Raw genomic sequence first — 27236 nt, 5'->3', positions numbered from 1 at the left:
TTTGGACCAGAGTTGGATGACATAATGACCTCGTTGGCAACAGCGAAGTCTGCTGAATTGCCATCTACATCTACTTCTAAGAGGCAATGGTCATCCCGGTCCTTTCGTCCACAGAGTAGGACAAAGAAACAGTACTCGGCCAGACTGGGTCAGTCTCACAAGAAACCGCAGATCAAGAAATCTTGGTCAACCAAGCGCCCGGCCTGTAAGCCTACTGTTTGATGGGGCGGGCCTCCCCCTGGAGGATGTCAGGGTTGGAGGCTTACTGTTACAGTTCTCTCCCAAGCCTGGCAGGGGACAACTATGGATGCCTGGGTATGAGAGCTGGTTTCGTTGGGTTATGCCATTGCATTCCTAAGGCATCCCCGTCAGAGGTTTGTTCTCACAAACCTTCCTGCACACCCGGTCAGAGTTCCGGCCTACCGGGAGTCTGTTGGGGCCCTCCGGGAGTCATAGTCCCCGTCCTTGTGACGCAACAGGGAAAGGGTTATTACTCAAATGTATTTTATTATTCTAAAACCCAATGGGTCACACCGCCCTATCCTGAATCTAAAATCTCTCAAAAGATTCATCAAGGTGCCAAAATTCCGCATGGAAACTCTACGGTCAATTATGCTGGCGATGGAGCCTGGAGACTTCATGGTCTCACTAGACATACAGGATGCATATCTGCATGTCCCGATTGCAAGATCCCCCACCAAGCCTTTCTCAGGTTTGCCTTGGATCAGTAACACTACCAGTTCCGGGCTCTACCCTTCGGTCTGGCTACAGCCCCTCGGGTGTTTACCAAGATAATGGCAGTCATGACTGTGTGTCTCAGACGACAGGGAGTCGGGATACTGCCATATCTAGACGACCTCCTGATATTGGCACAGTCTCAGGAGATGTTACGATGTCATCTATGAATGACCATTGTCTGCCTACAGGAGCATGGCTGGGTGATCAACTGGAAAAAATAATTTATTTTTCCAACTCAGGTGGATGGTGCACTTGGGGGCGTTGCTGGACTCTCTGGAACAGAGGATTCTACTACAGAGGACAAGATTGTGCACACGAGACTGTAGTGCTACAATCTACATTGCAAGCAAACAGTGTCAGTTCACTTGGCTAAGCAGATACTTGGCTCCATGGTAGCCACTTTCGACATGGTGGCTTATTCCCAGTTCCATTCCAGGTCCCTATAGCTGTGGATTCTGGCCCAGTGGGATGGATGGTCAGCATCATCGTATAAAGCATCAATGATTCGCATCTCACCAGGTTCGGCTCTCCCTTGCCTGGTGGCTGGAGACGACTCATTTGGACAAGGGTCGTCCATTATGGATCCCGGAATGGGTGGTACTCACCACGGACGCAAATCTGCGAGGATGGGGAGCAGTGATGGGTCGTCGCACCTTTCAGGGAATGTGGACAGACCAGAAAAGTCTACCAATAAATATATTGGAGCTTCGGGCAGTGCACAAAGCACTTATTCTGGTGCAGGACCTTCTTCAGGGCAGGCCTGTCCAGGTTCAGTCCGACAATGCGACAGAAGTGGCCTACATAAATCATCAAGGAGGCACACAAAGTCCGGCAACCATGAAGGTAGTGGCAAAGATTCTGCTGTGGGCAGAGGGCCATCTTCCAGCAATCTCTGCAATTTTCATCCCAGGTGTTCTCAACTGGGAAGCGGACTTCCTAAGTCGCCAGGACATACACACCTGAGAATGGGCTCATCATCCGGATGTGTTCCAACTCCTGGTGGACAGGTGGGGATTACCAGACGTAGACCTAATGGCGTCACGTCGCAACCACAAGGTCTCCAGGTACGGGTCCAAAACAAGAGACCCTTCAGCTACCTTCGTGGACGCTCTGGCGGTGAGATGGAACTTCAGGTTGGCAGACCTGTTTCCTCCAATCTCCCTCCTTTCAAGAGTTGTCAGAAAATTCAAACAGGAGGGCAGCAGGATGATACTAATAGCTCCTGCCTGGCCCAGGAGACATTGGTTCTCCAATCTGACATATAGACAGTCCACTTCCACTGCCTCTAGGGCAGGATCTGCTAATGCCAGGTCCTTGTCTTTACCAGGATTTACCTCGGCTGGCTTTGACGGCATGCCTCTTGAGGAGTCAGTCTTGAAGGCCAGGGGTTTCTCTGCTTATGTGATTCAGACGATGCTGAGAGCAAGGAAGCTGGCTTCTGCTTGCATTTATCACAGAATTTGGCATTCTTTTTTTCTGTGGTGTTTCCACAGAAAATATGACCCTAAAGTGTTCTTGTAGGCGGGATTAGACTTGCGTCTTCTCCTCACTACCTTGAGAGTCCAAGTTACTGCTTTGACAGTTTGGTTTCAGCGCAGGATTGCCCCTCTGCCGTATGTTAGAACATTCTTTCAGGGGGTGCTTCGGCTGCAACCTCCACCTCTCCCACTGGTGGCACAGTGAGATTGGTCTTTGGTTCTCAGGGCTCTCCAGACGCATCCCTTTTGAACCCTTGGATAAGGTGGACTTAAGATGGCTGACAGCGAAGACTTTTTTTTTCTCCTCGCCATCTCTTCAGCACGTAAAGTTTCTGACTTGGCAGCACTGTCATGTTGATCGCCATATCTGATTTTTCATCAAGATAGAGTAGTCCTCCGTACAAAGGCGGGCTACCTCCCTAAGGTGATTTTCCGTTTTCATATAAATGAGGAAATTGTAGTCCCGGCCTTCAAGTCTTCAGACCTGTCTACAGGAGAAGCTTCCTTGGATATGGTTTGAGCGCTTCGTATTTACGTAGATAGGACTAGTTCCATCAGAAATCAGATTCTCTCTCTGTGTTATATGGATTTCACAAGAGAGGTTGGCCAGCAAACAAACAGATTTTGGCTCGCTGGCTTCGTATGACATTTTCTCAAGTCTATACACAGGCTGCTCTCCCTGTTCCTAACAGGGTGACAGTACATTCCACTCTGTCAGTTGGACCATCGTGGGCGGTAAGACACTTGGTCTTCCGTTAATACGTTTATCAAATTCTACTAATTTGATACGTTTGCCTTCCAGGATGCTTCCTTTTGGGCGGCAAATTCTCCTCTCTGGGCAGGAGCGTCCCCACCCATAAGGGAATTGCTTTAGGACGTCCTCAAGTTAGATCCTATGGAACCCGAAGAAGAAATACAGAATTATGGTATAACCTACCTTTTGATCACTTTTTCTTCGAGGTCCACAGGGCACACAACCTGAGGCTCCTGGCCTCATTTGGCATCTGTTCTTTAAGCCTTTTTTTCACAGATTCCCTCTTTACATTCAGTGTTGCTTGTGCAATTTTTCTTCCTTCTCCACTCTCCGTCTCTTGCCGTAAGGCTTGGTTACAAACTGAATGCCTGTGGCTGGGGGCGGGGTATATAGTGATGAGGACCAGTGCATGCTGGGTTCTCCAAAGCTTTGCTGTTTGGTGCATTGGATGTGATCCAACTACATACCCCAAGGTAGATCCTGTAGACCCTAGGGACCTCGAAGAAAAGGAATTTTCTACTTGTCCATAGGGGTCCACAGGGTCATCCGGGCACCTTACGCAGTCACCTCAGTTTCGTTGGATTCCTGTCCGGAGTCGGGTCACTGCTATGTGGGGGGGCTGCTTAACAGCCCCTAAAGAGTTTATTTTTATTGCTCTTAATTCAACTGCGGACAGCACGGACGCCTGCGCTGCGTGAGATGCCGGTACGGATCCAGGGGTCTTGGTGGGCCTCCGGGGTCTTGGCTAGCAGGGACCCTGGAGGATCCCTGGACTCCGGGCGGGTGCTATGGGGACTAAGGTAAGCAGCGGGTCACCGTGGTGGTGACCCGCTGAGATGTAGTCCTTTTCCCTCGGGGCTGGGGACTCCCTGGGGATGACGGCATGTGGAGCCAGGCACTGAGTCCGGTGCTTCCACTAGACCACCAGGGACAGCGGGCTGAAGTGATAACTGAATATGCTCCAGCATCCCAGGGGTTAAACTCTGGCCAGGGGAGGCTGCCTTCCCTGTTAAACAGCCGGCTCCTCCCCGCTGCACAGCGCACCTTTCCACTGCGGTCTGGCTGGCCTATGGCAGCCATTTTTTCCTGGCCTAGTCGCAGATCACACAGGCGGTGTGGAGCCCGGGTTCTCCTATGTACTTCTCCTCCTAAAAGTGGTCAGTGTATGTAGCTCTATATCCTACCAGACGCTAAGTCTGTGTAGTTGATTAGTAGTGCCATTAAGTGCAGGTGTTATTTATTCTGCATTGTATGTGACTTTATGCTAGCGCTGTCTGTCTGAGTTTCACTTTGTTCTGTCAGCCATTTTACTTTCCCTGTGTCTTTTTTTTTTTCTCACTAAACCCTAATACAAGTGTTGTCAGGGTGCAGCCTCACAGTCTGTTATTCTGTGTGTGGGTCACATACAGTATACTGGTATCCTCTTCACCATGTCTGGTAGTGAGAGTGATTATGCCAAGTTTGGCTCCCGCCCGGCTGTTATGTAAAAAGTGTACAGCGGAATTAGGGGTGGGAGACATGGTCTTTGAGGGATTATGTTTGAGGTGCTATGCTCCTCCAGGTCCCTCTACGGTCTCTGCCACTCCACAGGAGCATCCTTGGGTGTGCTTTGCACAAGCACTAATGGTCATTGCGGGACGTTTAACTGACCCTCCTGTGTTTTCCCCGCTAGGGTTCACACAGCAGCAGCTTCTGCCCTCTGAGCCTGCTTCAGCCGACTACACCCATGCAGGTGTTATTCTCCCCCCCCCCAAGATATGTCATCTGATGATTGGGTGCTGCCAGATGACTCTGACTATGTGTCTGCTACACATGAGGCGGAGCCTAGGTCAAAAATTTATATTCCTGGTCTGATACTAGCTGTCAGGGCAGCCTTGGTCATAGGTGCTGGAGGTTCGTCCTCCTCTAAGGCCAAACAAGCCTTTTTTAAGGATGTGACCGTGGCCATATTCCTGTTGTCTAACCAGCTGGTGGCATGGAAAACACCTGGAAAGCGTTACCAGCTGCAGAGACATCTGGCTTATGCTTACCCTTTTGCTGAAGACTATTTTACTAGTCTTGGATGGATTCAAAATTGACGCGCTTGGTTAAAAGCGCAACCCTCCCTATGCCTTCCATGTCGTCTCTGAAGGATACCACAGATGGGAAGGTGGAGGTTTGCCTGAAATCCATTTATTGCCTTTCAGGTGCCGCGTGCAGACCGGCCATGGCTATCTGCTGGGTGGGTCGGGCTATTGAATGTTGGGCTAGCACCCTGGAAAACTCCTCATCTTTGGATGCTACCAGGGAACAGTTGAATCTAGTGGGCAACCTCCGAGATTCAACTACCTATATTAATGAGGCTGCCTTGGATGTCAGCTTATTGAATGCCAGGATTCCATTGTGGCTCGCCGCTCCCTGTGGCTTCGCTCTTGGAGGGCAGATACGGACTCCAAGAAGGGCTTAGAGTGTTTACCTTATAACGGTAAAGTTTTGTTTGGCCCTGATTTGGATAAAATTGTGGATACATTGGCAGCAGCTTTTCTGCCTTCTGCTCCTGCTACCTCGGTGTCTCGGACCTCGTCCTTTCGGACCTATCGGGCCCCAGGTAAGGTTAATACTCAGTCCTTTCCTAGGCCGTCAACCTCCAAGAAAATTTCCAAGCCTAAGAAACAGGCTTGGAGTGCGAGACGTCTGGCTGCCAAGCCTGACGACAAGCCCTCAGCCTGACTAGGTGGGCCTCCCCTTGGGGGATCCCAGGGTGGGAGGACGACTTATTTAGTTTGCCCAATACTGGTGTCAGACCACCACAGACACCTGGGTAAGAGAAGTGGTCTCTCACAGGTACGCCCTCTCTTTCCGCAGAAGGCCTCCCCATCAGTTCTTCTGCACAGGCCTCCTGTCCAACAAGGACAAGGCCTTGGCAAATCAAGAGGCAGTACAATCCTTAATTCAGGCATGGGTTCATTGTACCGGTCCCGTTATCCCAGAGGGGAACGGGTTATTATTCCAGCCTTTTCTGGTTCAAAAACTGAACAAATCCCACCGACCTATCCTCAATCTACGTCCCTGAACAAATTCCTCAGGGTACCTCGGTTCAGGATGGAAACTCTACGCTCCATCATACTGGCTATGGAACCTGGGGATTTTATTATGTCACTGGATATTCAGGTTTGCTGTGTCACAACAACATTTCCAGTTCCGGGCTCTGCCGTTTGGCCACTCTACTACACCTCAGGTGGTAACCAAAATTATGGCGGTAATGGCAGCCCATCTGCGGCTGCAGGGGGTCCGCCTGTTACCATGCCTGGACGACCTCTTACTGTTAGCAGGGTCTCCAGAGATACTTCACCACCACCTACAGCTGACTATATCTGTGCTTCAGTTGCACGGGTGGTTGATCAATTGGAAGAAGTCCTCCCTGATCCCATCTCAAAGGATGTTCTTAGTGCAATGTCTAGTAGCTTAAAAGTATAATTACTTCATGAATCTGTGTTAAAAAAACAATTTGCCTCTTTGGAAGGTGATGCCTGTATTAAGGATAAATCCTGAAATCTGTGCTGGCGTCCCAGCACAGATAACTTGCTCTGTTCAGCCGCACTTGGAGGTATTAATACCGGGACCTCTATTCAGGTTTGACGAGTATCCCGTAGATGTGGTTTCCACCGGTGTCTGTGCCGACGATCTAGGTAGAAATAAGAACCCGGTTTGTGCAGGAACCGTTGACTGTGTAAATACTGACATCATCATCTGTGTAGTCCTCGTTCACTAGTCGGACACCTGTTTGCTTCTAGCTGGATACCTGTTTGCCTGTCTGCCCGGAGAATCCAAGAAGTGAGCAGACCGTTTCCTCCAGACAGCGCAGCCCCGTATGCACGGATCTTACTTACCAGTTAGCTGCAGTATTTACACTCTGTCAACAGTTCCTGCACAAGCGGGTTCTTACTTCTACCTGGTCCTTGCAGGGATGGTGGACAGCAGAGGAGTCTGCTCTACCAATCAACATATTGGAACTTCGGGCAGTCTTCAGGGCCCTGCAACAAGCCAGACTCATACTTCACGGAATGCCCGTGCAAGTTCAGTCAGACAACGCCACGACCTTGGCTTACATAAACCATCAAGGAGGGACTTGAAGTCAGGCGGCAATGACAGAGGTGTCACGCATCCTGTCATGGGCAGAACGCCATCTACCAGCCATATCAGCAGTGATCATTCCTGGAGTTCTCAATTGGGAAGCAGACTTCCTCAGCCGCCACGATGTGCATCCCGGGGGATGGTCTCTTCAACACGAAGTGTTTCAGCTCCTATTGCACAGGTGGGGCCTTCCGGACGTAGACCTCATGGTCTCGCGATAAAATCACAAACTGCCACTGTACGGGTCCAGGACAAGAGACGCCAAGGCTCTCTTGGTAGACGCTCTGTCAGTCAAGTGGACCTGTTCCCTCCAATCTTCCTTCTTCCTTGAGTACTTTGGAAGTTCAAACAAGAAGGCGGCACTGTCCTGGTGGCTCCAGAGTGGCCCAGACGTTACTGGTACTCAAATCTTCAGAGTCTCTCCATCGACACTCCGTTGCTGTTGCCTCAACATCCGGACCTGTTATCTCAAGGTCCTTGTCTTTACCTGGACCTGGGTCTTCTGTCTTTGATGGCGTGGCTCTTGAGACATCTCTCCTAAGGTCCAAGGGTTTTTCCGGCTCTGCGGTTAACACCATGCTCAGAGCACAAAAACCTGCCTCTGCCAGGATTTTCCACAGGATGTGGCATACCTACTTTGAATGGTATCATCCCAGAGGTTACGACCCGCAAGTGTTTAGGATATCCAGAGCTTTGCTTTCCTGCAGGTGGGTTTGGACCTTGGTCTCTGAAGGTGCATGTCTCTGCCTTTTCAGTGTGGTTCCAGTGAAGGATCACTCCTCTTTCTGATATCTGCACTTTCCTACAAGGGGCCTTCGCATTCAGCCTCCCTTTGTCCCTCCTGTGGCACCTTGGGATTTGGCTGTTCTTCGGGCCCTCCATTTGAACCCCTGGACTCGGTGGATCTCAAATGGCTTACTGCAAAGACAGTTTTTCTTCTGGCTATTGCATCTGCCAGAAGAGTGTCAGATTTGGGGGTTCTCTCGTCGTTCCCCACTTTTGGTTTTTCACCAGGACAGGGCGGTGCTTCGGACACGCCCTGGTTTCCTTCCTAGAGTGGTCTTTAGTTTCCACATTAATGAGGAAATTGTTGTGCCGGCCTTTAATTCCCCAGACCTCTCGGCGGGCGAGGCCTCATTGGATGTGGTACGTGCCCTCAGGATTTCTGTGCACCGTACCAATTCCCTTCGGAACTCAGACTCCGTGTTTGTACTCTATGGTTTCCACAAGAAGGGTTGACCAGCCAATAAACAAACTTTGGCTCGATGGCTTTGCATGGTGATCTCTGAGGCTTACACTTATGAGGGCCTTCCAATGCCACCCTCTGTTACTGCTCATTCTACTCGGTCTGTGGGTCCTTCATGGGAAGCACGCTGTGGCGGCTCGGCTGTTCAGCATTTTAATGCGGCCACGTGGTCTTCTGTCCAGACTTTTTTGAGGTATTATGCTTTTGATACTTTTTGCCTCTCAGGATGATTCCTTCGGGCGGCTGACTCGTCAGAGGAGGAAAGGGGGGTGGGATTTTGGCAGATTGTAAAGTGAGCTATAAGTCCCTGAATTCCTCCACCATTTTTTTCTGTCATAGGTGAATCCTTCTAGTTTTTTAGAATGCAATTTGTCAATCATTTCTTAAGCCTGTTTACGCCTCAAACTTGTTTGCTAACAGGGTAACAATATTGTCCGCCTTATCGTAAAAACGCTAGCATAATTTCTGTAGTATATTCGCAGCTCGGCAGGACAGAATTCGTTCAACTGGCCTTTTATGCAGTTTTATATGTGATAGAGGCGAAGCAGATGGAGAATGTTTATGTTGAGCTAATATAGAGGATATTGTTGACTCTAAAGACAGGATTTCTTGGGTTGCCTTTTTCTTTATTACAGAAGCTTTTGCAAGGAGTTGGCCTCGGATGGTGGGCTTGTGTGCCTCCCAGAGAATTCCAGGGGAAATATCTGGGGAAGTATTTTCCTCACAATACTGAAGCATAGCTACTTTGATGTTGGAAAGAGTGGAAGGGTGCAGTAGTGTGTAGTTGTCCAGCCCTCTGGGGGCTCTATATAGATCTAGTAGGATATAGACTCCAGCATGATCAGTCCAATTGGGGCTATCGAGTGGGAAATGTGAATCATATCAATATTGGAGTAATGCTGATGTGATGCTGAGAAATGGAAATAGTCCCTAGCCGAGGAGTGCCTAAGGCAACAGGAATCCTATTGATTAAGCTGCTTGAGAGAGGACGTAAGGGAAGCCGTGGATGGGGATCAATCCTTTTTTATTTTAAGGGCAACCGTATCTGTCTAATAGAGGGTCGATAACAGTATTTAAGTCCCCTCCCAAATTTTATGTCCTTTGTGCTACACGTTCTGTATGTTGAGCCAAAGTATGAAAGAAGTGTGATTGGTTCTGGTTAGAGGCATATATTGAGATAAGGACTTCTGAGTGGAGGCTGCCAATCACCATTAAATAGTTACCTTCTGGGTCCCCCACCGTTTTAATATGTGTAAATGGAATATTATGGTGCATGGTTAGGTATATTGCTCACCTTGAAGCTGGGAGTGGAAGCCAGTAAAATTAATTTCCTGAAGGAAAACTGTCAGCCTTTGACCTCCTAAAGGGGCTCAAGACCACGGTGCGTTTCTAAGGGGAATTAAGCCCATTAACCTTATTGGATAATAATTTTAGGGCCATGGTAGTATTGAAAGGGGAGCCCTAAATAAAAACAGGTCCATCGTCCAAACAATTAAAAGAAGGCCTCCGAGGGCACACCTCATAGAAAAAAGAAAGGGATAGAGAAGTGTGAGAAGAACCACGAACATGAAAAAGATATAGAGGTAGAAGTTGAGAGGTACCCAATAGAACAAAAACCCTGCAAATAAGGGTCCCAAAATAGGACCGCCACAGGTGTATTTAAACTTCCAACAATTATAGCTAAGAAAGGGTGCATGGGGGTAGTGGTGTTTGAACTCAACATGACTAGAAGACCTGGTCCCTAATTAGTCAGACCCCAGAAAGATCAGCAGCCACTCGTCTAAGGAGCACCAGGCACGGACCAGCCAGCGACCACAGTGCACCAGGAGTAGGCCGCGGTACAGATAAGGTGCCTGCAGTGACCAGCATGGTGTTTTATGGGACAGGTTTTGGGCTTCTAAAATGGTGGCTAGCGGGAGCGGACCTACCTACGCCGCAGCTTTCAGAAGCTGACCGGGGCGATGTGATCCATGAGATGATGACCAGGAGGCACTCCATAGATGGTAGAGGCACCTGAAGAGGTACCTGGTCCCAGCTGGTAATGGAGGCAGGAGCCATGGTACATGAGTTGGAGTGCACCTGGGCAACAGAGGCCTGAACGATGGTTGGCGGCACTAAAGTACTGTAGGCCTGTGGAAGCAAGTAAGAGGTCCAAGCAGCAGGTGGAGGCTAGAGGGGAGAGGCGCCACCGGGCCACTTCCTAAATTGAGTCTGGAGCTTTAGAGGGGAGGAAAGGCAGCAACCTGCAGGGCTACTGGGGGTGACCCCTATGTCCGCTACCAAGTTCCAGCACAGCCCCAGGAATCTATAACAGGGCTAGTAGCCGCAGGGAGTCAGGGAAGTTCAGCGAATGAGGAAATAGTGGGTTTTAAAGATGCCAAGTGGGAGCTCAGGAGACCCACGTCCCCTGGTTTTGCTGTTTCTAAAGGTGAGTACACACCTGACAAATATCTTTCCGCAGACTGTCAGCTGACCACCTACGGTGTAGGAATTACAACGGTTTCTATATGTGCCTCCCACTTTTTAAGGGGCCAAAAGTAATGGGACAAACTAAACAATCCTAAATCTAACTTTCACTTTTTAATACTTAGTTGCAAATCCTTTGCAGGCAATTACAGCCTGAAGTCTGGAACGCATAGACATCACCAGACGCTGGGTTTCATCCCTGGTGATGCTCTGCCAGGCCTCTACTGCAAATGTCTTCAGTTCCTGCTTGTTCTTGGGGCATTTTCCCTTCAGTTTTGTATTCATCAAGTGAAATGCATGCTCAATCGGATTCAGGTCAGGGGATTGACTTGGCCATTGCATAACATTCCACTTTTTAGCCTTAAAAAACTCTTGGGTTGCTATTGCAGTTTGCTTCGGGTCATTGTCCATCTGCACTGTGAAGCGCCGTCCAATGAGTTCTGAAGCATTTCACTGAATATAAGAATATAATATTGCCCGAATCACTTAAGAATTCATTCTGCTGCTTTTGTCAGCAGTCACTTCATTAATAAATACAAGGGAACCAGTTCCATTGGCAGCGATACATGCCCACGCCATGACACTACCACCACCATGCTTCACTGATGAGGTGGTATGTTTTGGATCATGAGCAGTTCCTTTCCTTCTCTTCCCATCACTCTGGTACAAGTTGATCTTTGTCTCATCTGTCCATAGGATGTTGTTCCAGAACTGTAATGACTTTTTTAGATGTTGTTTGGCAAACTCTAATATGGTCTTCCTGTTTTTATGGCTCACCAATGGTTTGCATCTTGTGGTGAACCCTCTATATTCACTCTTGTGAAGTCTTCTCTTGATTGTTGACTTTGACACATATACATCTACCTCCTGGAGAGTGTTCTTGATTTGGCCAACTGTTGTGAAGGAGTTTTTCTTCACCAGGGAAATAATTCTTTTGTCATCCACCACAGTTGTTTTCCGTGGTCTTCCGGGACTTTTGGTGTTGCTGAGCTCTCCGGTGCGTTCTTTCTTTTTAAAAATGTTCCAAACAGTTTATTTGGCCACACCTAATGTTTTTGCTATCTCTCTGATGGGTTTGTTTTGATTTTTCATCCTAATGATGGCTTGCTTCACTGATAGTGACAGCTCTTTGGATCTCATATTGAGAGTTGACGGCAACTGATTCCAAATGCAAATGTCACACCTAGAATCAACTCCAGACCTTTTACCTGCTTAATTGTTAATGAAATAACGAGAGAATAGCCCATACCTGTCCATGAAATAGCTTTTGAGTTGATAGTCCCATTACTTTTGGCCCCTTAAAAAGTGGGAGGCATATATTGAAACTGTTGTAATTCCTACACCGTTCACCCGATTTGGATGTAATTACCCTCAAATTAAATCTGAAAGTCTGCAGTTAAATCACATCTTGTTTGTTTCATTTCAAAACCATTGTGGTGGTGAATAGAGGCCAAAATCTGAAAATTCTGTCAATGTCCCAATATTTATGGACCTGACTGTATATGCAGATATATTGTGCATTGGCTATACAGCAAATCCGATGCAAAATGTGTATGAACGACGTCGTTCACAGACCTATTGCTGGCACAGTATCTCTTGTGACTGCAGGTGGCACTATTGCTCATATGTGGTCGATCCTAAATCACTCGCACTTGCTGAAGTCAGGCATAACTTTTATATGCTTTTTGTTCATTTTTAGAAAAGTATCCATTCAGTGTTACACACATCATATTTGAATCACAGTCCTGTTTTTACAGGGCCAGGGATGCTTATGTATTATAATACAGGTGTTCTTGCTAAGCATTGATCTGAAGGCCACAATGATGTCTTGGGTGACTGTGTAGTGTGCCTTCCTTTCTGTGTCGGCCAGTAAAGCTGTATTTACTTGTTGTGTGAGAAGTAGTGAAGTGGATTCAGATTGGATAGATCAAGAAAACCTGGACCCACACACAGACAGAAGCTTGTGATTGATAGGGGGAAGGATGGAAGGGAATTGCAAATGCCAGCGTTATAGACTGAATGCCAGGGTTATAGACTGAATGCCAGGGTTATAGATAGAAAAAATCCTTCATTTAGCCTTCACTTCATAATTTATTACTAAATGTGTATTAGATATGTGTATTAGCAGTGTTCTGTTGTGCTATATTGCAGCTGGTAGTCTTGCTGGATATTGTAACCTTAACTGTCAGGAAAGCCACACATTGCCTAGTTTGTTAAGGTATTGTTACATTGCAACTATCTTATTAAATTAATTTAACAAGTTAATTTATCAAGTCCATTTCTGCAGGTCTATATTAATTTGTATAAGAGGAGGCTGGAGTTATTGTGGCTCCACCAGATGTTAAGCAGAGGATAAGGGTATTTAAAGCCATCTCTCCATTATTGACCTAAACCATGGAAATCCAAGCAGTTTCTCCTGTTGGTGTAAGCTCAGCCACCAAACCGTTTACATGCATTTTGGTTCCATATTAATGTCTGTCACAGCCGCATTCCCACCATTCAATAAGCCCACTTCTTTTTTTTTTTTTTTTTTTTCTTTTTTTTCCCCCTCCCTTGGCCTATACAATTCTGTCCAAAACATTCACTTTCACAGAACCCATAAAACCCTTTGGCTGGGTACACACCATATGAGACAAGTTTGTTAAATGTTTGATCTAAACAATTTGTTCAAACAACAGTTTTTGTCCTTTTTCTGGCGTTTAGGAGCAAATTGCTGATCATCAGTTACTCCCATACGCTACCAGATTTTCATTCCAACCAATCAACTAGTTGGATGGTTGGACAGAAAATCTTTAGCTGTGTATGCACTCTTTGGCTATGCTGTAGTATCTCATGGACTTGATAATTTAAATGATCTTCTATTTTTTTGCAGATGAGTGTGGAATAGTGGCACAAATAGCTGAGCCGCTAGCTGCAGAAGATATATCGGCTTATTATATTAGCACCTTCAATTTTGACCATGCTTTGGTAAGTGGATAATAAGGGGGCAATTCAATTTGTTTCTGGTGGTGTCAAATAGTAGTTATAGAATGCCTGGCTTTTCCAGCCATTAAATTACAATATTGTTAAGAATCTGTAGAGGCTCTCAGCAGTGAATGGAAATTTGATGTTTCTATCACATAATTAGTACTACAGAGTTTCAGCTTTGAGAAATGTTTATTTTGTCAGCTGGAGCAGCTCCTGTGTAAGGGAAGCTAGATTTCTTCATTTCTACATGACTTCCGCATATTGCAATTTAATGACTGGAAGAGTGTCACACGAGCGTTCGTTTGCTATTCTATACACAAACTGGCTAACTAGTGTGTGTGTGTGTGTGTGTGTGTGTATGTGTGTATATATATATATATATATATATATATATATTGTGTGTGTGTAAATAGAGGCTTGCCATACAACCTCTTAAATTGTGGACTCTTGAATTAAACAGGTTCTGTGGCTGATTAGAACAATGTGAAATGGAAGCTTGAAGTCAGCCACCCTCAGAATCTGTATAATTCATTAGTGTCTCGAGTTAAAGGAATTATATGGCAAGTGTATGTATGTATATATATATATATATATATATATATATATATATATATACATACATACACTTGCCATATATATATATATATATATATATATATATATATATATATATATATATATATATATATATATTTTGTAATCTGACATCTCCTGAGTCAGTTTAAACACCGGCTAGGCTGCTGCTTTATGGCAAGGCGCTGTGAATTAATGAAGTTTTAATGTGGCATGATAGTGCCCAAGTGATGGGGCATTCCATTTCTGAAGTTGGGCAGACATTCAACGTTCCTCGATGTATGGGTGTCACGTGTGTACCAGGCATACCTCATGGAAGGCATTACCACCCACCATGGACAGCACAGTGGCCACCCACAGATCAGCTGTGCCTGTGCAGAATTGTCCAAGGTAACAGACAAGCGACACTGGCTCAAATCACATCCACATTCAGTGCAGGAGGTACCAGATTGGGAGGGGGGCAAAATCATGAGTGTTTTGTGCCCCAAGATTTCCGTTGTCGGGCCTCACTATAGGGCTGCTTTGCAGCGTTAATATTTTGCCTTTTTAATATTATTAAAGGCTATATTCTATTTGGATACCAAATAAAAATGTAATACTGTAACAGAATATTACTACTATAAAAGTACACAAAAAGAAGGAAATGCTCTCTATTTGTAATTAACTAATCTGTTCTATATGGAGGAAATGAACACCATACTTTTATATAATGGAAGAACCCCTCTGGTCATTTGCTGGTCAAATTAACTGGAACTCTGCCATATGTTGGTCACATTAACAGTAACTGCATTATGTTGGTTATATTGGTATGGGTTACTCCACCTACAAATCTCAACACATCTGATGCTGAAAAGTAATATCTAAGCTGCAGAAACTGAAAGAGTTGTTAAATACAGTAAATACAAATCACAAAGTTGTCATTTAGCTCATAATATACTAATTTCAAAAGTTATTAGCACGTTAAAAAGTGACCTTTGTGGCCAATTTCAGTAGAAAAAGAAGCCACAACTTTTCAGTGTCCACAAAGGGAAAAATCCATTCTAGAGGCTCAATAAGAGCATGCTTCCACTTTCACATCATGCATTCACTGCGTATTGAGTGGAAACTAACAGATGTGTGTGTGTGTGTGGTTTTTGTCTTGGTGGCCAGCACGTGTGTAAAATGTCTGTGTACAGTATACATATTAGCTTTTAATGTATCCCTATAAACAGTGCCAGATTAATGTCCACATGGGCCTGGAGCTGAAATTTATGATGGGCCTATTGTATGCCGCTGAAGGGGGTGGGACAAGTGCAGTAGCAGTGTGACTGGTAATGTGGGGCCATGACCAGTGCGGTGTGGTTGTGGTTTACATAGGGGTGTGGCCAGTGCAGCATTCTCCCAGGACGCTCCGGGCAGTGCTGCATTTTCAGGTGCCGGTGGCCTCAGTACCTCTACGCAACGGCATGACGTTACGCACTTAAGAGGCACGGGGCTGGCACAAGGTGCTCCGGAGTTAGCCCTGCTATGCCGCTGACTGTGCATGTGTAGGCCAGCACTCCTGTGCAAAGTATAGTGCTATAGCGTCTGGTGCCCTCCTAATTACCTCTGGCTGTGAAGGGCGGGAACCATGTAGCAGTCGAATGGGCGGCACTCTGGATGACTTGTATAAAACACATTAAAATCCATTTAAGTTAACAACATTTCAGAACTTGTATTCATCCTTTCAGTAATCCTGACGAAAGAATAAATACAAGTTCTGAAGCGTTGATAACTTAAACTGAGTTTTAGTGTGTTTTATAAAAGCCGTCCAGAGTGCCGCCCATTTGACTGCTATATATATATGTGTATGTGGGTGTGTACATACATACACACCCACATACACACCCACATACACGTAAATTGTGTAGGTACAGGGGCTTGAGGCACACTTAAGGGGACTGAAGCAGGTGTGGTGTAGTATGTTGACAGTCATGAAAATGTCGACATTAGGGTTAGGCTACATGGGGGGGTTAGGCACTAGGGGAAGGTTAGAGTTGGGCTACGGGGGTAGGAGGATAGGGTTAGGCACTAGGGGGAGGTTACAGTTAGACTGCGGGGGGAGGAGGTTAGGGAAAGGCATTATAAGGTAAGGGGTAGGCATTAGGGTTAGTGAGGTCATGACCCAATCCAGAAGCCGTGCTGGAGTCACTGCAGCCATTAGGAGCAGGTCAGTGAGCGCTGGGCCAACAGGGATGATATGTCGACATTCCATCACTATCTACATGAATGTTCGACACGGACAACTTCAACATTATGACCATCTTGACATTCTCCTATTAACATGATGAATGTTTACATATCATTCCACATCCGCTTCAGTCCCCTTAAATGTGTCTGAAGCTCCTGTACCATCCCTATTTACCACCATGTGTGTGTATGTATATATACGCACACACGTACGTGCATATATATACACGTGTGTGTGTGTGTATATATATACATATACACACATACATATATTCACACAAGTACGTACATATATGTGTGTATATATACATACACACACATACATATACACACACACAGACACAAGTACGTGCATATATACACGTGTGTGTGTGTGTGTGTATACACATACATATCCACAAACATACATTTACACACATACATATACACACACAAGTACGTACATATATGTATGTGTATATATATATATATATATATATATATATATATACATACACACGCATATATATACACACAGACACAAGTACGTGCATATATACACGTGTGTGTCTGTGTATACACATACATCTACACAAACATACATTTACACACATACATATACACACACTCAAGTACGTACATATATGTATATATATATATATATACACACGCATATATATATATACACACATACACACAGACACAAGTACGTGCATATATACACGTGTGTGTATATAAACATACATATACACAAACATACATTTACACACATACATACATATATATACACACACAAACAAGTATGTGCATATATATACACATATATACAGTACATGTGTGTGTGTGTGTGTGTGTGTATATATATATATATATATATATATATATATACACACACACACATATACGTGTGGGTGTATATATATATATATGTGTAGATACACAAGCTCTTATACCCACCTAATATTATAGATAGATAATAGATAATTACATACATATATAGAGTAGATAGAGGCCAGACATTACACTGACCTGAGTAAAGCTAATCCTGACATGCTTGGCTGAGCTGCCTTCCCTCTTCAACTAGGCACTTGACACCGCTTTGGAGTAGGATGGTTCAGGAGGTGGAGCCTCGGTATAATGGAGGTGGAGCTTCGGCGGGGCTTCCGAGGTGGGCGGGGCTTCAGCGGCCCGCGGGTGGGCGGGGCTTTGTCCTGGCCTGTCGATCCTCCAAGAGGAGGGGGAACGGGTGGGGACCGGGGAGGTCAGAATGGGCTAAGCTCTATTTATGACAGCCATTAGGTGAGAGAGCTGGCTGAGCTGTTCCTTAGTGTTGACAGGAAAGAAAAAACTTTTTTTCCTGCCTGCACTGCAGTCGGTGTGGGCCTATTTTCAATGGGAGGCCTGGAGCTGTAGCTCCACCCGCCCCATTGTTAATCCGGCCCTGCCTATAAACCACTTTTATGGTATTTCTTAGGAGTTGTTCTCAATAGTGTGTACACGTTTATGTCCTCTTTATTCAGATCACCCCAGGTTGTAAGGTCCAGGTAACTTGAAGGGCTGGTCTGGTTTAAAGTCCGGAGCAAATCCAGCTAAAGAAGGCAAATTTGCACATGGACAAATTATGCTGCAATGCAAATGGCGCACATGCAGTCTTTATTATTTTTTTGCATGCTGGGAAAATATTGCATGTGGCGCACACATACTGGGCAGATTTATGTCTACACTGTTTCTTCTAAAGCAACAAATTGGGCAGAAATTCCACATTAGATTTCTCCAACTATGGGGTATATTTACTAAAGCGAGAGTTTTTAGAAATGGAGATGTTGCCCATAGCAACAAATCAGATTCTACTTAACATTTAACTAGCACCTTTTAGAAGATAATAGCTAGAATCTGATTGGTTGCTATGGGCAACATCTCCATTTCTAAAAACTCTCACTTTAGTATATTTACCCCTATGAGTGTTCTATTGACCAGAGTTGAGCATACTCCAACATTCCCTTATTTTACAACATGTTTTTTTGTGTAAAAATGCACCTTTTATCTGGATTTAGGCCTCTATATTATTAACTATATTAGGCCACAATTCAATTAGTTGCTGGTTTAGTTCCTGCCGGTCAAAAACCCACATTTGCAACGTTTTCCAGCTCAATTACAATTTCTTGTGGGTTAATGCAGATTTTAGTTTGCAGCCCCTGAGTAAGTCAATAATAGGGAAATTTATTTTAAGATATAAATTTTGGTACCTTATGTTGAACATTTGGTACACCCCCTTCCATTGAATAATTATGCACTTGGAGGCATCTAAATGGCATAATTTGGGCAATAATTGCATGTCCTTTTTCAGTGTTTTTTTCTGTAAAATGCTCAAAAAAGTATTTTTGGGTGTTGTATAGATGGAAAATAATTTTTTGAACTTGCAGATGGGAGTAACAAGTGTTTTTTTTCCCAATATTGTTTGAAACTTGCTTAAAAACAATTAAATATCACTTTACATTTTTCCTGTACCACAAAATAATCTATAGAATTTGTTATAAACACTTGCTTACTGTCATTTTTCACGGTTAATAAAAAAAGGTAAAAAATCAGCCATTTGGTACCTTTTAAAAACATAAAATACTTTGCTTATGGCCACTAATACCCTTCTATACTGTTATCGAATCTTATTTGCCACTCTTTGGGGATTCAGGGTGATTTCCCCACTTTTTCATGTACATTCCCAGGGAGGGATGTACTAAACGGAAAATGCTGTAAAAACACAGTTTTCAGGGTTTTACCGCATTTTCCATATGTATCTTCAGCTGGCCGCCGGGTCTCCGATGTGGAGGGTAACGCCAGCTTTCGCTGGCGTTACCCTATAGCAGCCTATGGGCTTCTATTCCGATCGGATCCCTCATATCGGAAGAGCTGTCCTTTGCACTACTGATCGCATATATTAGTACATATGCGGTCAGTAGGAATGCGAGGCATGGCGGGATGTACTTCGCAAGGTTAGTACATCCCGCCCCCAGGGTCGCACACTGTAGAATTAGAAAGCGACATTGTTATGAATAGGCTTTTACAATTGAATTGCGCAACTCACGGGAGTGTGCTTGATGAAAATAACCCGCAATGTGGGTGGTGATGTAATGTGGACTGAACTTACAGCTAATTGACTTCAGGCCTACGTGTTCATCTACATCTGTACAGTGATTCATTAGTGTTCATAGTTTGTGATTGTTTTTAGGTTGGTAGTTATTTGATGGATGTTTGGTGTGCCTCACTATTTTTTTGAGCGAATATTACATATTATGGACAGAACTAACAATAAAAATAATATATAAATCTAAAGTCACCCATAATATATAAAAAAATTACAAAAGTAAAAAACATAATTATAAGTGAAAATGCAGCTGTCATGTTTGAAAATGAAAGCACACCCCCTGGTTCAGTAGCTTTTAGAAACACCTTAGCAGCAATAAGTAAATTGTCTTCTGTATGAGGGGAATTTAATTGTTTTGTGCTACTCGCAGCCCTCGTCCAAAGTGACCAGAGCAATTCAATGGTTTGTGCTGATGGGAGACCATTATCTCAGCTCCCACCCTTTTGAGGTGGCAAGCAGAAATCTGTGAAAAGTCTGGCTTTTGGGTGCCCAAATGCAGCGTGTCCAGTACTTTACACGTGTTTCGCTGTTTTACGCGTCTAAACCCAGTGCGTTTGGGCACAATATGCATTATAAGTAATAGTCGCTCATTTACTCACGCCCATCGAATATCGCCCTGTCACTTTAGACAGAAGATGGGGCCCGAGAAAACAATTGAACTGTCCCCTATGAATTTATCAGTTTCTTAGATGGTATTTGATTTGTTGTCCACTCCACCTTTACAAATCTACTTCAGCTAATTTGATGTTTGAGGCATCTGTTCATTTGCCTCTCTTGAAGACCCACCACTGCATCTGTTCATGCACCTCTCTTGGAGACCCACCACTGCATCTGAAAGGGCTTTGACTTGACAATTCCAAAACCTTGATACTGTATATACTCGAGTATAAGCTGACCCGAATATAAGCCGAGGTACCTACTTTTACCACAAAAAACTGGGAAAACTTATTGACTCAAGTATAAGCCTAGTGTGGGAAATGGCAGCAGCTGGTAGTCTCCCAGTAGTAATTCCCCCTGGTTGTGCCCCCAGTAGTAATCCCTCCTGGTAGTGCCCCCAGTGGTAATCCCCCCTTTCAGTGCCTCCAGTAGTAATCCCCCCCCTGGTAGTACCCCCAGTGGTAATCCCCCCTTTTAGTGCCCCCTGTAGTAATCCCCCCCCTGGTAGTGCCCCCTGTAGTAATCCCCCCCTGGTAGTGCCCCCCTGTGGTAATCCCCCCTTTTAGTGCCCCCTGTAGTAATCCCCCCCCTGGTAGTGCCCCCTGTAGTAATCCCCCCCTGGTAGTGCCCCCCTGTGGTAATCCCCCCTTTTAGTGCCCCCCTGTAGTAATCGCCCCCTGGTAGTGCCCCCTGTAGTAATCGCCCCCTGGTAGTGCCCCCTGTAGTAATCGCCCCCTGTAGTCCCCCCCCCCCCCTAGTAGAGAGAGACATGATAAGAATAAATAATAAATAAACACTTACCAGAAACTCCCGCTCCTGGTCCCGCCGCTGTCCGCTCCTCCAGCCGCTTTGCATGGGAGAGACGTCGTCATGACGACGTGTCTCCCATCACCCACTGCGGGAGCCGGAAGATGGTTCCCGCAGTGGGAGCAGCAGCAGCCGCTGAGAGTCTGACAGACTCTCAGCGGCTGCTGATTACAGCAAACACACAGCTGCCGGCTCCGGTGGCTGTGTGTTTGGCAGTGTGTAGCGCTGACCGAACTCCGTCTGGTCAGCGCTACACTTCACTCGAGTATAAGCCGAGGGGGTACTTTTTCAGCACATTTTTTGTGCTGAAAAACTCGGCTTATACTCGAGTATATACGGTACTTGTAATTTTTAGACATTCAGTTCAAAGAGGATGTACTTTCTTTTTCACATTACTGTATACACACATACACAAATATCACAAGACTAAACAGCGTTATTTAACAGGGAAAAATATTAAATGTCTTTAATTCTTGGTTTGTAAGGTTATGCTTTCTTTCTGAATAGGTGCCAGAAGAAGACATTGATTCTGTAATTAAGTTATTACATCAGCGTTGTGAAAATAACAGTTAAGCGAAAAGTGTGCCGTGCTGCAACAGGGATTACATGACTGGATTCCTGAGCGGTGTCACTGGATTGTTGGAACTGCAATTTGCACTCTCCATTTCTCGTTGGCTCTGTAACCAGACATACTAACCATTTTGAGAACGTTTTGTATTCTGTTTTTTAAGGTGCTACAATAACTCCTTCCAGTGCCAATGACCTGGAGACTTACTGAAAGCAATACTCCGTTCAATACTGACCAGATGTTTTGAATGTACTGAGAGCAGGTTCTTAATGAATAAGAAATAAGCATATATTTCTCTGTTGTCATGATTGCCTATTTGGCAAATTTACTTGAGTTTGTTACATCTACAAAGCATATTTTATGCATTTTCATAAAACTATTGTTTATTGAAAGTTAACACACTCCTTTTATGTAAGAAGTGGGCCTATTGGTTTTTTCTTTGTGTATTTTTTTTTTCTTCGGGGTCTATGTACTTACAGGAGCAAAGGGGGAAATGCGCTAAAGGCAGAGAAAATCCCTGTCCATATCGCTTCTCAATATGTACTAAACGATTTTCTCTGCTGTCTTGCTGCCTGTGCTAAGCTCATGCGTGTTTTTCTCACTACCATAGGCTTCTATGACAGTGTTAAGTGTGTCAGGTGTTACTAAAGTGATAGGTTACCGAATGCTGACTTCTCCTGCATTGGCATCGTGCCTCTTGTTGTTATTATCTTGTTCCTGCATAGTCTAAAACCGCGATCTGGACATCTCTTATGTTGGCTTGTTACTAAAGTTGGTTTAAAAAAAAAAATTATATATAGGCCATATTTGATTGGAGGATAGAATAGGCACATGCACAAATAACTTTAAGTGATGCGCTATGTACACTGCTCTCATTCCCCCTCTTTGGCAGGAGCTGCGTTACCTGCTTTGCAGCGATATCAGGCGAAGCGGGGGTGGCTTTATATATACACGGTAAGTGGAGGTTTAGTACATAGACCTGTTAATCTTTTAGTTTAACGATGCAAAAGTAGTTGCTACTTATACAGTCCATACTGACAATAAGATTGTTAATAGTTGATTGGATTGAACTAAATGTTTTGTGGAACAGCAAAAACAAATAACATTTAATGTTGATCAGTAGAGGTTCCCTCAATGGTTTAATCTGCCCTTTAATTGTATGTTCATATTTTCCAAGTGAAGTTCATTTTGTTGAAGGTGTTTTACACTGTCCTTTCCCAGCCTATAAAGGTGTTTTACCCAGTGCTTTCCCTGCTGAATTCACCCTTTATGTTGACGTTGTTACCATCAGTATAGTATCAGTTAATTTCATAGTGGCAGGTTGGTGCTGTCAGCAGCTATAAAGGACCATACCTTGTTTTTTCCCCCAGCTCTGTTCAGTTTTCTGTCCCCTCTGTTATATGTAATTAATTTCCACATTCACTGTTCCATACGTTTTTCAGGTTTGCACTCAGCTGCTTACCAACCAGTATTTCTACTGCATGAAATAGTGCAGTAAGTATTGTACTGTAGATGGCTCTAGCTATGCACTTTATACAAAATAGATGTAACTCATTTCTTAATGTTAACATAAAGAGACATTTCTAAAACATGATGTCATATATTACCAGCATCAGGATGTTGCTCTGTCCAGGATGTTATCAAATGTATTTTAAAAGAGTGCCTTATTACAGAAAGGAATGCCACAGTCTCCATACATTCTCTGCAGAAATCCAACTGCTGTTACCACTTACTTTGATTCTACATTATTTTGCATAATTATAACAATTCTGTAATTTGTGTGCATTGGGGGATAGGGGGTCTCATAAGGGAAAATGGATTCCTTTTTGGGGTAGGAAGTGAACCTGCATTGGATAATAAAATGATGAACTAGCTGTGTATTGTCTCATTTCTTTGCCTGTTTTCTGTTTTTGAGCAATATCTGAAAGCTGGTCTGTAAAACCTTCAGTATATTTTCTGAACCTCTGATAATCAATGTAAATGCTACTGGTTCCATACCCCATTTTGAATAAAGAGATATTTTATTTTTAGTTATAGGAACACTATGTAAAACAAAAAATTATTTTGAAATGGAAACTGCATTCAGATTGTCTTTTAATCTACAGTATGACCATTTGGTACTTTCCTGACCATTGCTGCTTACTTAAAACATATATCCAGAGGCAGTTTAAGAGAGGAGAGGGCCTGTGTGCAGGCTTCGTCCGGGCCCCCTCCTCTCTCGCAGGGCTATTGCGCAGGTCTCCAGAACATGGCGCTTATGCCACGTTTCCGGAGACTTCTCTGCTGCGCCAATTTCCCAGTGATTTATGGTGCACTGCATTGCCGACTGATGTGGGACTCCAGAGAGGCAAGTTTAATTATGAGTGCAGGTTGAGCGGTCTTGGCCCCCTGGACACCACACACCTAGCACCCATTATACATACGTCAGTGTGTATATAACTACGCCACCAGAGTGCATAAGAAATGGAGATGACTTGGTGTAGAGGACGATGTGTACTAATGTTCGCTGAGTATTTAGAAAAAAACATAGTGAAATTAATCCCTTCTATAAGTATAATGCTGGTAATCCTAAAAGCCCCATATTTCTAAAGCTTTTATCTACACTGGAGAGAGAAGACAAGATAGGGGAGTCAGCAAAAAAACTCCTAGCTGGTTACCTCAGCTTATGATCTGACCCTGGGTCACAAAAACACTTGTCTTCTGGAAATGTCAGCTGTGGCACAATATTGTCACATCAGGCAATACTGTGAAGCACATAAAAAGATCAGAGAGCCACTCCCACAAACACTTCTCAGACGTCAAGAGGAGGGTGATAGAGAAGATGGCTGAAGAAAGGAAGGTGGCTGAGCTAGTGGAAGCCATCAATGTGAGCCACTTGGATGCCCCACACTCAGCAGCAGGTGGACGGTGTTTCATTATTGTATTTCTTATTACTTTGCAAAACTAATTTGCATTCTTTGTGAACGAATATGAGAGAGTTAACAAAGGTAAGTTCTTACCATTTCTTCGAAGTCCACAGGGAGACCTGGGGTGTAGGTGATGGATCTGAATCCAGGCACCACGCAGTTAAAGCTTTCAGCTCCCAGGATGCACTCTGGTCCACTCTCCCTATACCCCGAGCCAGAGGAACCTCAGTTCGTAAAAAGCCAAAGCCTTGAGGAGGATAAGAGAGAAGGAAGACTGGTACACTCAAGAATCACCTCACACAAAAGGATACGGAAAACCGGTGACCAGCAACATAGGCCATATAAAGCCAAGTGCATCAGGGTGGGTGCCCTGTGGACCCTATGTACTTTGAAGAAAGAGTTAACAAAGGTAAGTTCTTACCATAACTCTAATTTTCTTCTTAAGGGTCCATAGGCTCCACAGGGAGACCTTGGGGATGTCCCAAAGCAGTAAGGGTGGGGACGCTCCTGCGCTGATAGGAGAATCCAGCGCCCAAAGGAAGCATCCTGAGAGGCAAAGGTATCAAAGGCATAGAACCTTAGAAAGGTCTGGACAAAAGACCACGTGGCCGCCTTACACAGCTATACAGCCTAGGTGCAACGGCGAGCTGCCCACGAGGGACCCACAGACCGAACAGAATGAGTATTAACAGAAGTTGGAACATGCAGGTCCGCCTGTGTGTAAGCTTCTGAGATACTCATACAAAGCCATCTAGCCAATGTTTGTTGGCTGGCCATCCCTTCATGTGAAATCCATAGAGCACAAACAAATAAGGAGTCTGATTTCCAAGGAGGCCTCACCTGCCGAGAGGTCTGGTGATGGAAAGGCCGGTACTATAATCTTCTGATTAATATAGAAACAACTTTAGGAAGAAACTCAGGGTGAGTGCAAAGCACAGCCCTGTCCTGGTGAAATATCAGAAAGGGAGAACGACAGGAGAGCGCTCCCAATTCTGACACCCTCCTGGCAGATGCAATAGCCAGAAGAAAGTCTTAGCCGTTAACCACTTAAGTTCCACCGAACTGGTTCAAATGGATTACCCTGGAAGGCCCAAAGAACTACTGTCAAATCCCAAGGAGCCATTGGGGAGACAAAGGGAGGTTGAATCCGGAGGACACCTTGTAGGAAGGTGTGGATATATGCGGGAGCAGAGCAATTCTACATTGGAACCACACTGACAGAGCAGAGACATGCACTATCAACGAGGCCAGGCATGGGCCGAGGTCCAATCCGAATAGAAGGAATGGCAGAACTCTGGAAATCCGAAACACCTGAGGGTCGTAATCTCTAGTATGACACCACCGGAGAGAATGTATGCCACACTCTGTGTGGTAGATCCTGGCAGAAGCAGGCTTACGCGCTCCAAGCATCGCGTTGATGACAGAGCTAGAGAATACTTTGGACCTTAGGTGGGATGTCTCAAGAGCCACGTCGTCAAAGACAGACGATCCAGGTCCGGGTAAAGGCAAGGACGTTGAGGCAGCAGGAACGGAGTGTCGATGGAGAGACTCCGAAGATCTGAGTACCAATGACGTCTGGAGCAAGCTGGAGCCACCAGCAGGACAGTGCCTTCATCTTGTTTGAACTCCCGAAGAACTCGAGGAAGAAGGGAGACTGGAAGGTCCACTTCACTGAAAATGTGTCTACAAAGGTTGCATTGGCTTCTCTTGTTCTGGACCCGATTGTGATTGTGACCCGTTTGTGATTGTGTCGGTAGGCCATGAGGTCCACCTCTGGGAGACCCCATCTGTTCACTAGGAGTTGAAACAACTTTTGGTGAAGCAACCATTCCCCAGGATCCATGTTGTGATGGCTGAGGAAGTCTGCTTTCCAATCGAGAACTCCCGGAGCTTATCTCCCATCAAGCTTTGATACATAGGCCTCTTAGTGTGTGTTATTACAAAAGCATGGTCATAATAAATGTTTTAACTTTTTTTTTATACAAATAAAAACATTCACATTGTTCTGAGGGTATTGTGCAGATAATATTTTGAAGTGCACTTTAAAATTTCAATATAACAAACTCATGCTTAAGGCCCACCACCCTGCACCGTATTTTGGTTTATACATCTTTTAAAATTAGTGTATGCACAAAAACATTCAGTATTTTAAACAGCTTTAAATACAATATATTTTTCAAACAGGCAAGGTACCCACAACATGCTCCAGTTATAAGGCTGGATTTAATTAGCCACGGTAATTAACCTCTGGCTAATTGGTTGGGTAGAGTTATTCAATTACATGGATTTCTGTTCGAGCCTGAGGGAGGCTCGAACAGAAATCTGCGGAGAGTGCCCTTATCGCGGGTGCTGCAAATGCGTTAACCTATAGCGCCTCATACTTATCCTTCAACCTATGGGTCAACCTGCGTTAGCCGCAATTTTACTGCATGAGGAAAAGCGGTTGTAATTGAATAGCCTCGGTCGCAAAAGCCTGAGACTACCATCTTTTTCACCAAGCATTAAATTTACTGTGGCTAAATGAAGCCGGCTCACTTTTGTTATTTAATATAGCTGGCAAATGCTTAGCTATAATTATAATGAATCTCCTTAAAGTTCTGTTGCCCAGTATTATTCATTCTGATCAGGTGGGCT

At 44.7% G+C, this 27236-nt stretch overlaps 1 protein-coding gene across 1 annotated transcript in view; it reads left to right on the top strand.

Moving 5' to 3' along the window:
- CASTOR1 (cytosolic arginine sensor for mTORC1 subunit 1) overlaps positions 1 to 23564 on the top strand; it is an 89878-nt gene extending 66314 nt beyond the window's left edge. The window contains 2 exon segments of the mRNA XM_088443480.1: positions 13668 to 13762; positions 21636 to 23564. Of these exon segments, the coding sequence (XP_088299606.1) occupies positions 13668 to 13762; positions 21636 to 21701 (161 nt within the window). The 3' untranslated portion in view covers positions 21702 to 23564.
- Positions 23565 to 27236: the final 3672 nt, after the last annotated feature.

This window comes from Taudactylus pleione, unplaced genomic scaffold (genome assembly GCF_031769625.1).
Source record: "Taudactylus pleione unplaced genomic scaffold, aTauple2 ptg000330l, whole genome shotgun sequence".
In the NCBI taxonomy this organism is placed as follows: domain Eukaryota; kingdom Metazoa; phylum Chordata; class Amphibia; order Anura; family Myobatrachidae; genus Taudactylus; species Taudactylus pleione.
Note: the sequence above shows the minus strand (reverse complement) of the source record. Positions and strands in the feature narration are given on the sequence as shown.